Genomic DNA, 12,370 nt, shown 5'->3' on the forward strand with positions numbered 1-12,370 from the left:
CTGTTTTGCAGATGAATTAACTGTGTCAAACTGATTGTGCCACCACAAGAGTCCTAGCACACCAAAATGAAAATACTATGACATCCCTCACTTTCAAGTTCCTCGGTAGTGTAGTGGATAAAGCGCCCGACTCCCATGCGGAAGGTCATGGGCTTGATTTCCGGTTGAGCATGAGCCTGTTTGATTTTTAACTTTAGCCACGACATTTCGAAGATCATGGGTTCGATCGAGAGATCCCATGAGAACAAAAGGTTGTTTTTTTATTTTTAAGGAAATGTACAATCTCTTTTGCTGATGAATTAACTGTGTCAATTGCAGAAACTGGGTGACCAATTAAGTGACCAATTACAAGTCCTATTGATATACTAGACTTGTGCTTACTGTTATGTTTCTCTGTGTATGCAACTCTGTGTTTTGTTTTCTGCTCCTCCTGTTCTCAGTCAAAGCATTCAAAGCATTTTAATAAATATGAGCATTGTGATTTGTCATTTGTTTGTCACTGGATGTTATAGAAGTTATGTAAAATGTGGTTACCTGGTGGTGCTATGTCAGTTATTGAATTTATGTGCAGTAATTGAACATTTGAAATACTCCTGTTTTGAAATTATAACTACAGTACTTACCCATTATACTCAGTAATTACCCATTAAATATTAGGCTATACTTCGCAAGTATTTACCAGGTAAATGTTTAGTAATTGGGGGACTATGAAAGGAAGGGTAACCCCAAAAAATTTCAGAGTAAGTTAATTTAGCAATAGAAATCCATAAGCCTAGGGCCAATGGGCCTAGGATATAGACAATAAACTACCGGTGGAATGGTGGTCAGGGGCGGCGCATGCACTTGGCATACAAGGCAATTTCCTAGGGCACCGAGCCACTAGGGGCGTCCTGGAGCATTGGCCGCCGCCCCACAGGTCACAGGTTAATGAAGAAAACAATAGAAAACAACCAAAAATTGCAGAGAAATAATTCAACCGAAAAAAGAGAGAAACTGTTCGAGAAAACAACACCCAAAAGAAACGGTCAAAACCAAGTGGTGCACAATTCAGATGCCGTGCAGTTGAAAAGACACAGGCCTTGTAATCGTATCCAAAATTAATGTTGTTTTTCTGAGTCAGAGTGGCTCCGCGCGCCGGTGAGCGGACTTTATAGAAAGGAGAGTGATAGCAGAGATGAGGGCCAACTTGATGAAGAGGAGAGCGAACTTTGTGAAGAGGAGAGTGAGTTGGAGAAAAGAACAGCACTGATGGTATTTTGCCTAGGGTGGTCAATTGCCTCCCGCCAGGCCTGATGGTGGTGGAGCAATAGCGGTAGCATTTCGGATTACTAGCGGACCGCTGTCCCTGATGCTGATAATCCACCAGAGGTTAGCTTGCCATTTGATGTGCAAATGGCCAGGAACCCGCCAGCGGATTCGGCCGGAGGTCCGCCAGCTCATCCATTGGGGACCCGCTGTAGGTCCGCTAGCCTTGTGTTATCTGGCTTTATCTCTTACCTTTGTCCAGAAACAGAAGTTTCAATTTCAGCAAAATAGCTAACGTTACAGCAATCATCAGTGTAACTGCTTTAGCCACTGACCACTACCATTAATGTTATGGAAGCTGCTGCTAGTTGTTGTGAGCTCATGAGCTAACTGGCTATCCCGCTCTTATTATGATGGATTAGCACTGGAAGCATTGGAACTGATGTGTCCAGGCAACAAAACTCTTAATTTATCAGACATTATTTCATGTCATTTCAATTCACAGCTATTTCAGTGGCTAGCTTCTGTCCTAGGCTACAAGTCCTGAACAGAAACAAGCCAGCTTGTTTTTTTGTGTGTTTTTTCTCAAAACAAACAAGGTGGATGTTGTGCCAACTTATTTATGCAGTAATGTGAACGTAGGCTACTGCAGCCAGTAGCAGCTAACGAAAGACCAGACAAGACTCATATTTGTTCAGACTGGCCTTTGTCTAGCCTAGGCTACTGATCTAGGCTACTCGTGTGTCCAACTGTATCCTCGTTGACAGGAGGACGCAAGCAAAAAACGGACAGGTGCACATTGCATCTTTGTCTGACAATTTCAATGTCGGACGATCTTATTTGTGCTTTCTGGATTTCCAGAATTAAAAGAAAGTGCTCAGGGACTTAAATAGGACTGGCCGCATTAGTCTGGGGCCTGTCTCGTTCGCAGTTGTTTCGCCGGTCTAGAGCGGAAGCGCGATGACGCATCGCATAATCATCCGGTCTGGACCGGAAGAAGAACAGTTGTTGTAATGTTTTTACTGTAGGCTGCACATGGTGAAGTTTCGAGTAGATAACATTCGCGATGGCATCACCAGGCTTAACACCGACGAAAATTGTAAAAGAAGATGCGAGGAGAACTACCGGTTAAGGAAAAATAAAGCAAACGGATGTTGGAGGCGGGCTCTACCGGCTCGAGCCGGATGAGGGGGCGGGCTAATATGGAGTTAGATTTGTGTCTTTATTACATGCGAGAAAATAAATGATATGAGAGAAAAAAAATGTTTCAGAGAAAAATAAATATTTGAGAGAAAATGTTTTCACACTGATATCAAAAAATAATATTTGAGACTAAAAAAAGTTTGGTGAGCAAGTATTTTGTCATAGAATCTAAAAAATAATAATTTGAGATTTAAAAAATGATTTCTGAGAAAAAAAAAACTCTCCAAAAACTTTTTTTACTCTCAAATATTATTTTTTGCTAACAGTGTGAAAACATTTTCTCTCAAAAAAAAAAAGTTACTCTCAAAACACTTTTCTTCTCTCTCTCAAAACCTAAGTCTTTGCTCTCGTGTCAGGATTTTGCTTTCGCTACGAAAATGATGTCATGGACAAGGCCACGTTCCTATTGGCCAATCTCAATCGGATTGACAGCTGGGTGAGGATCGTCTTGGGAGTCGATTCAACTGAATCATTCATCCACCATGGTCGGCATAGATGCGCTGTTATTTGGGAGACTCCAATGTTTGGGTAAGATGATAACACACAACTTGATGGGTAGCTAGCTGAGCAAGTTGGTTATCAGAATCATTCCTATAATGAATCCCTTTTCTCACCTAACGTTATTTTACCGAGATTGTGTTATTAATTGACACTAACTTTTAACCAGCGCGTGTCTACGTAACGTTAACGCCATGTTTTCATCATTGTTATCTACCTAGCTAACGTTATGCCAACGTGCTATTTAAGGCACTATAATGAGTGTGCCTTAGCTACCCATCGAGTTGTGTGTCATCATCTTACCCAAACGTCTCCGCTCCCAAATAACGCAGCGCATCTATGCCGGTGAATCGACCATGGTGGATGAATGATTCAGTTGAATTCGACTCCCAAGACGATCCTCACCCAGCTGTCAATCCGATTGAGACTGGCCAATAGGAACGTGGCCCCGCCCGTGACATTATTTTCGTAGCGAAAGCAAAATCCTGACACGAGAGCAAAGACTTAGGTTTTGAGAGAGAGAAGAAACCTTTTGTTTTCACACTGATAGCAAAAAATAATATTTGAGAGTAAAAAAAGTTTATTGATTTTTTTTTTGCTATCAGTGTGACAACTTTTTCTCTCAAATATTTTTTTTCTCTCAAACATTTTTTTTCTCTCATATCATTTATTTTCTCGCAAGTAATAAAGACACAAATCTAACTCCATAGGCTTAAGGCAGTGAAGTAAATAGACACCAGGCTCTTCTCCCAGAGGAGAGACTGGTGACGCGAGGCTAGGCCGCACCAAGCCCCCAGGATTCGAAATCTAAAGTGAAGGCCTATTGAACCGCGCCATCTTGGCTATATTTGTAGTCATTTTGCTATTTCCGGTGACTTTTGTACTTGCGCAGTTGTGCTTTTCTGTCCTACGCGCGTCCACGCACGTTTCCGGCTCTCCCCGCTTTGATTTAGCAATGAAAACCGGCTTGCATATTAACCTGTTTTTGTAAAATATATCCATTGGAGAAATTATTTTTTCATCCAGGCATCTTAGTTTTAACAGGTTAATTATAGCTGAAGATGTTTTGTTTGCTAGTAGATGGTATTCATTCCGTTCGCGATAACGTTATTGCAGCCAGGCTAAATTCCTCCAGGGAGCCAGTGACAAGCGAGTTGAGAAGCTTCACTCCCCGCCAGCAGGAGCTTTGGCAGCTGCTACCGCATCTCGGATAACCCGCTGAGTTCGTGGCTGCTATTTCACATTCGCCCTTGATCAATCCCAATACCGATCCATGGTAATAATGAATCAATCGTTCAGATCGGCAGTGCTGCATGCATGTTACAACATCATTGTTAGCTTTATTAACATAACCATAGACTACATTTATCTCTCTAACGTTAGGCTATCCATCTTACACCAGTCGGCCATTCGATAGCTAGAAGCGGTCAACGCCAACGTTGACCGTGGACGCGCGTAGGACAGAAAAGCACAACTGCGCAAGTACAAAAGTCACCGGAAGGCCAGAAAAGCACAACTGCGCTAGTACAAAAGTCACCGGAAATGGTCAAATGACTACAAATTTGCCAAGATGGCGCGGTTCAATAGGGCTTCATTGTTGATAGCGGTCAGTGAATGGAGTGGCTGTATCCAGTTCTATTAATACATCCATGGGCCGCACACGCAAAACGAATAACTTTTTTTTTTAGTGTGTGTGTGTATGTGCGTGTGCGTGTGTGTGGGCGGGGAGAAACCTGAGGATAGTTGCTAGATTACATAATTTATGTTTTATCTCTATATTGCTTAAATGTATGGAAATTAAATAGTACTTTAAACGTTATTACACTTTTGTGTTCGCAGCTGGTTGTGGTTCCTATTTATCCGTGGGGAACTTAAGTTAATATCTATTTGACACGTCATCTCAAACGTTCGGACATATTTCTATGTTGCACACCGATACTTCCTCGTTCCTCCGAGCATCTCGTCCTGTTGTTGGCTAGCTAACTGATGTAGGCTTCCCACCGAACTGTGTGAAAGCTGAACGGTATCTATAATTTGAATTATATTGCCTATCAAAGGCCATACAATCGTAATTTTGATTAATCATAGCAATAATCTGGCCATCGATCGATTCATTAATTCGTCAATCAAATAATTGTCTGGCATGTGACGTGTCATGCTATCACAACAAGGTATGCATGTACCTCATCTCTGTCATTGAATCGCCAGCATGACATATATTGATAATTAATTGCCGTTTTATTGGCCTCTGTTGTCTCTTTCTGACTACCTTAGGTACCTCTGTGAGTAACGTATCCATTTGCATTTGTTTGCTTAGTCAAACCATATGCTGTCGTGATGACAGTGCAACATGAGCATGACCATGCTTGCTTCCTCTTTCATATTTAGCAACTGTATGTTAGGTAGGTTAGCTAGTTAGCTACTACAGTTGGGTAGATTTTCGTACCTTTTTAGCTTGTGGATGTGTCATGGCACTGCAGGTTTTTGACAACCAGTTCAGCGTCTTTAAACTACACGTTCTCCAGGTTTCTCTTCTCTACGTTCTTACTTACGCTCTAAGTTTTAAAATCAAGCACCCCAGGGTACCAGAGTTGTCGCAGTAGCTATCTTAATTCAGCATGTCCAAGTGCTACATCACTGTAGTCATCCGCTCTGCCGTCTCCCTATCCCGCAGGTATCCGGAGGGCACAGCTTGCTTGACGCCCGCCACCATGGAGCTCCCTGACTCGTTCACACACAAGAATGGGCGTCAGAGGAAGGCGGCGAGCATGAGGGGCGGAGCAGGGAACACAGAGGACCTGGAGGAGGACGGGTGGGCGCTCCTGCAGCGCGGGTCGGACGAGGACGGACACCCCAAGGAGCGCCCCGGGCTCCGCGGAGAGCTGGGAAACATATCCGTCCTCCTCTTCCTCTACGTCCTCCAAGGGATTCCCCTGGGATTGGCCGGGAGCATCCCCCTGATCATGCAGAGTAAGAGCGTGAGCTACAAGGACCAGGCCTTCTTCAGCTTCGTGTTCTGGCCGTTCAGTCTCAAGCTGCTGTGGGCTCCGCTGGTGGACGCCCTGTACCTCAGCAGGTTCGGCCGCAGGTGAGGAATCGTTTTGTGCAATCGGACGTCCCGCTGCTTTCTTGGACTTTATCGAAATGGTCTTTCCCCCTCTCCGACCTTCGCTTCATCAATCTCTCTCCCTCTCCCTCTCCCTCTCTCTCTCTCTCTCTCTCTCTCCCTACCTCCCTCCCTCCCTACCTCCCCGGCTCCAGGAAGTCGTGGCTGGTGCCGACCCAGTACCTGCTGGGTCTCTTCATGCTCTATCTGTCCCTCACCGTCGACTCGCTGCTACAGAGTGAAGAGGGGCACGGCCCTGACGTGCTGACGCTGACAGGCATGTTCTTCATGCTGGCCTTCCTGGCAGCCACACAGGTACACACACACACACACACACAGGTACACACACAGGTACACACAGACACAGGCACACACACACACACACACAGGTACACACACACACACACACACACACACACACACATAGACACACACACAGGCACACACACACACACACATAGACACACACACAGGCACACACAAACACACACACACTTGATTGATCCTGATTTCTGTGCTCTCAACCCCAGGACATAGCAGTGGACGGCTGGGCTTTGACCATGCTGTCCAGGGAGAATGTGGGCTACGCCTCCACCTGTAACTCTGTGGGCCAGACGGCCGGGTACTTCCTGGGCAACGTGCTCTTCCTGGCCTTGGAGTCGGCCAACTTCTGCAACAAGTACCTGAGGACAGAGCCCAAAGACACGGGCATCGTCACTTTATCCGGTAGGGAGCGAGGAATGAAATGTGTTCACAAAGAGAGAGAGAGGGAGAGAGAGAGAGAGAGAGAGAGGGGGAGGGAGGGAGAGAGAGGGGGAGAGAGGGGGAGGGAGGGAGAGAGAGGGGGAGAGAGAGAGGGAGAGGGAGGGAGGGAGAGAGAGAGGGAGAGAGAGAGAGAGAGGGAGGGAGAGGGAGGGGGAGAGAGGGAGGGAGAGAGAGAGGGAGAGGGAGAGAGAGAGGGAGAGAGAGAGAGAGGGAGAGAGAGAGAGAGAGGGAGAGAGGGAGAGAGAGAGAAGGAGAGAGAGGGAGGGAGAGGGAGGGAGAGGGAGAGAGAGAGAGGGAGGGAGGGAGAGAGAGAGAGAGAGAGAGAGGGAGGGAGGGGGAGAGAGAGAGGCTGAGGTGGAACATACAGGGTTACTATAAGTCATTAATATTCCTGTAATTAATTATTGATGATGCTTATAAAGCTGTGATATGTAATACCCTGCTTTCGTAAACCTCATCTCTGATTGGCTCCGTGCCGCAGACTTCCTGTTTTTTTGGGGCGTGGTGTTCCTGGTGTCCACCACGCTGGTGGCCATCTTCAAACGGGAGAATGCGCAGGTCCGCGGCAGGAGGCCGGTCCAGGAGGAGGAAACGCAGAGTGTCATGGAAACCTACAAGCTCCTGTTCTCCATCATCAAGATGCCTACGGTGTTCACTTTCTGTAGCTTGCTGCTCACGGCTAAGGTAACTAGAGAAAGATCTACCGTACCCGGCTCTCTTAAACTCCCTGTACACACCTGGTATCTTACCCTATTTGTTTATACACTCCACGCATGTATTTTATTTAGTTTTTACACATTAACACAGTCATTTATACCAGTTTGTTTACCCACTACCTCATAGTAATTAGCTGTGCCTGACTCACCAGTAACTGACTCCCAATCTACCCAACGCTGCCCTCTGCTGGCGGAAGTGTGCATGTGTGCCAATAAAAGCGTGCTCCTTCGTCTAAGCTGTGTGTGTTTCCGTGTGTGTGATCCAGATTGGCTTCTCGGCGGCAGACGCGGTGACGGGTCTGAAGCTGGTGGAGGCCGGCGTGCCGAAGGAGCAGCTGGCCTTGCTGGCAGTACCCATGGTGCCCCTGCAGATACTACTGCCCCTAATCATCAGCAAATACACTGCTGGGCCCAGACCATTAGATATATTCTACAAGGCCTTCCCCTTCAGGTAGACACACACGTACACACACACACACACGTGTACACACACACATGTACACACACACACACACACACACACAGACACAGAGTCCTTTTACTTAATGAAATTATGTCCACTTGTCTCTCTCTGTGTCTCTTGGGTCCAGGTTGTTGATAGGTTTGGAGTATGCCCTGTTGGTGTGGTGGACCCCCAGTGTGAAACAAGATGGGGGCTTCCCCGTTTACTACTACGCTATAGTGCTGCTCAGCTACGCACTACATCAGGTAAGACTGCTCTCTCTCCCTCTCTCTTCCTCCCTCTCTCCCTTTCTCTCTCTCTCTCTTTCTCTCTCTCTCTCTGTCCCTCCTGCTTCAGCTAAGTGAAGCAGCCTCCTCGTCCTCTTCCCTAGCCAGTAACATTCCCTGTCGCACGTCTGTTCCCTCCCGGCCCCCAGGTGGCACTGTACAGCATGTACGTAGCCTGCATGGCATTCCACGCCAAGGTGAGCGACCCGCTGATCGGCGGCACCTACATGACCCTGCTGAACACGGTCACGAACCTGGGGAGCAACTGGCCGTCCACGCTGGCGCTGTGGATGGTCGACCCGCTCACCTCCAAGGAGTGCCAGGGGGCTGCCATGCAGAGCTGTGGCTCACCGGAGGAGGCAGGGGTAAGTGTGTGTGTGTGTGTGTGTGTGTGTCTTAGCTCGATACCTCAGAATACTGAGTAAGTGAATTCTGTTCTGTGTCAACGGCCGTTAAAGTTTGCATTAAAGTTTGAATTCCTGTTTGAGAATATTTTTGAATGCCCTTTTTGCATGGTGTATTTTGTATCTGCTTTTTAATATTGACCCCACTATGGACACTGTCATTTAGCTGACGCTTTTATCCAAAGTGACTTAATTCACAGACAATTGCATTTAACGTAGGAAAAGCTCAGCCAGAACTCAGCAGAAGCTTGTGCCAGAAGTGCATCTCCTTTGTAAAACAAGTGACGAGAGCATAATCTAGAGCTGAAGGCAAAGTGCAAGAATAGCAAACTAAAAATACTTCTTGAAGAGGTGAGTTTTGAGCCTGTGGCGGGAGATGGGCAGCCACCACTGCGGGGCCAGGACAGGGAAGAGCCAGGACAGGGAAGAGCCAGGACAGGGAAGAGCCAGGACAGGGAAGAGCCAGGACAGGGAAGAGCCAGGACAGAGAAGAGCGTGTCGATGGACCGCAGGGGCCTCGGAGTGACGGGGCCCTTGCGGTCGATCGTCATGGTCACAGCTGTTATATTACATTCTACCGTGGGAGCTACTGGACAGCGCGCCGACATTCTCTCTCTCCTTGCCGACCGTTAACCCTTTCTCTCCCTGCAGCTGTGCACTAAGGAGGGCGGCGTGTGCGTGACGTCGTTGGACGGTTACTACGTGGAGTCGGTGGTGTGCGTGGTGATTGGACTGGCCTGGTGGGTGTGGCTAGGGAAGAGGATGAGGCGGCTGCAGGACCAGAGCCCCGCGGCCTGGAGGTGCAGGGCCAACCAGTGACCACACTCCCATCCAATTAACTCTTGCAGTTGCCCAGTATGGCCGAACACTAGACCACCTCAGTCCACTTCAGTCTGCCTGGCTCCCAAGTCCTCTCACATCATCAGTTTCTCTGTTCCCATCAGCAGAAATGATCTCACAATGGCTTATGCTGTGCTCACTATACAAGTGTCCCCTTGGAAACAAAAGGCAACATTAAGAAACATCTTGGGTACCTACTCAAGGAAATAGCTGCTTTGTCTGGCTGTCTCTGTTAAATGTATAGCCAGGCCTTTGGCTCATTTTTACACTGATTATTTGTGTGTGTTCTTCAGAGGCTCTGGCAATAAAGTTTTTTGTCAGATCTTTGAAAAGGCATTCACAATGCAACACATCTGGACTTAGTTTTTTTCCGGTCAAATTCAGGTTAGTATCTTGGGGGTAGATATCACAACTGTACCCTTATCAACCATACTCTTATCAAATTAGATTACGACAACGCCTGCAACGTTTTCCCGACATCACAGTATTACTCTCGACCAGCATTGGGAAGCCAGCCGTTCTGTCCTAGGGAACAGTCAGGGTCCACGTGGGATCAGGTACTGTAATGGTTCATGATTTGATTGTGTGTATGTGTGTGATATTTGAAGATCTGTTATTTTTGGTGTATGATAGAAATAATGTTATAAATCCAAATCATTATAGTCGGGGTTGGGTCCTTAGCCCCATCTTACTAAAAGAAGGCACAATAAGGAAACCTATACTGCATCTGCAGTGAGCCTGCTGGGTCAGTCTCTTATATGTAGTATCAGTCTATGACTGACTGGATTTGAAGTCATTTGTCGTTTCAGGGTTCCCACACTCATGAAATTTCTGGAAAAGTTCTGAAATTCAAAAAACAGTTTTCCAGGCCTAGAAATGGTTTGGAATCAACAATCTTCTGGAAAAGTTTTGAATATACACCGTTTTTGGGTATTGTTTGAAATATGTTCATAAAAATCCCTAAACATGGCGTTATGCAAAATATGTTCCTTAAATTACTAATTACCTCCGCCCCAGCAAAAGCACAGGGCAAGAGGTAATGTTTTCGGTGGTGTGTATTTTATTGGGTGGTTTATTTTTTAGCAGGATTGTAGCATGGGCCAACTTCCCACCCGAGGAGGGCGCTACAGAGCCACCCAAACACGCCCATTCACCTCCATTCATTTTTTGGATTTAGGCTCAGGAGTGAAAAAATTCCCCCCATTCATTGTCATTGAGGGGATCTTGGGGTCACAGAGACACGGGGTTCTGACTGGCATAGAGCTCTCGACCTAACGAATGCGGTAATACCAAACATATCCTCCACGCACGCAGGTGCGCAGGCACTGAGCCACAACATGCATTCGTGGGCAGAGGTCTATGCTCTCTGAGCACCATTTCTAGATTTAAAATCAAATCTAGTGCTGTGCTGCACAGGCTCAACCTAACACGCCAGATGGTTTGTTTCAAAACTGTTTGGAAAAGGGCAGGCACTTTCAAAAATACTTGGCAGGTGATTGGATGAACCATCTAAAAAATCAGAAAAGGTTCATCACGCTCTAATTTCAACCCCCTCGCTGTCATCAACCCGCCCAGCGTAGCTGTTTGTATTTCAAATTCCTCAGAACCAACGCTCATTGGCTAGATCGTTTTCTGAGTTGGCCCAAACGGATCTCTATCGAGAGTATCCAGACTGATTTGCGAGAGAAACTGAAGGTGAACTGGTGGATGATCAGGATGGTGATCAGGATGGTCTCCCGAGGCGAGCGCAGGCTGCGTGACCGCTGAAGTGTCATTAGTATCACGTGATACACATTGGCAAATGGTGACATTCACTTGGCCAATGCAATATTAGTGAAAATAAAAGAATATAGGTGCTATGATGAGGCTCTTATTCCAGTGCGGTATATTGCCTAGGTTAGGTAGAGTAGCAAAAATGTGGCACGGAATATGGAATGACTTCTACTGTATGGACACAAAGGCATTCCATTCCACACTCCATGCTACATTTTTGCTACACTGTCCATCTTAGGGAATAGCACACTTGAGTAGGACCCTCATTATTCTGCTATATAGGTCTTATCTATTTTAAACTACATAAAGTCATGGGAATGGGGTAAAATATTATGGAATTGTTTTGGACAACTTTTTAAAACTCAAGTTTTGAACGTGTGTGGGAACCCTGGTGTTAACTTTGTGATGCTGCTGTGTACAAGGCCTTTAATGTGTATATGTGCCAGTACTGTAGTCACTGTTACATGAAAATAACAACAATGACCTGTCTACCAGCAGTTACCTTCAGCTGTATTTGTCTTTATATTTATGGTTTGAGTTTATTTTAATTTAATTTTATTCTTTATTGGAGATTTGGCTTTATGTAATGTAGTTTATCTCAGAATGGGCAAGGTTCACAGAATCTGTATTCAAAGATTATTTTCTCCAAGAATGTGGTGGATTTATGGTCAATTTCTCAATGCCCCCTCAGACCAAGACAAGGCAAGCACAGACTTCACAGGGTGATGATTTTTGAGATGTAAATATGATAGCAGCCACTGTAAAATGTCCTGAGGAACTTTTATACCAACATTCCCCGGATGTAACATTGAAAACATTTAATACAAATGTTATATATGTAATAAAATGAACATGTACACATTACATTGTTCTTTGTCTCATATGGAAACAATTATACTATGCCCATGAACCAATCATATCTTCTGCATGTTAGTCTACAATCTTGACTGGGTCACTTACCTAATGACTTGTCTTTTCTAGGCAGTTCTAATTTCCTCCTGGCAGAATTCCAAGCAGACCAGGTTTCACACCACATCTTGAATTCAGAAGTAGGCCCCAACCTCCTGACATCTGGCTTCTAACCACATCTA

The 12,370-nt window shown here is 45.9% G+C and overlaps 1 protein-coding gene across 1 annotated transcript; it reads left to right on the forward strand.

The window, feature by feature from the left end:
* Positions 1-4,897: 4,897 nt before the first annotated feature.
* Positions 4,898-12,082, forward strand: slc33a1 (solute carrier family 33 member 1). The gene is made up of 9 exons (XM_084440108.1): positions 4,898-4,969; positions 5,621-6,034; positions 6,208-6,367; positions 6,583-6,778; positions 7,299-7,501; positions 7,800-7,984; positions 8,124-8,241; positions 8,412-8,627; positions 9,318-12,082. Exons 2-9 carry the CDS (start codon positions 5,658-5,660, stop codon positions 9,483-9,485), a joined length of 1,623 nt encoding a protein of 540 aa, XP_084296234.1. The 5' UTR covers positions 4,898-4,969; positions 5,621-5,657; the 3' UTR covers positions 9,486-12,082.
* The last annotated feature ends 288 nt before the right edge of the window (positions 12,083-12,370 follow it).

Source organism: Borostomias antarcticus (genome assembly GCF_949987555.1).
Source record: "Borostomias antarcticus genome assembly, chromosome: 1".
In the NCBI taxonomy this organism is placed as follows: domain Eukaryota; kingdom Metazoa; phylum Chordata; class Actinopteri; order Stomiiformes; family Stomiidae; genus Borostomias; species Borostomias antarcticus.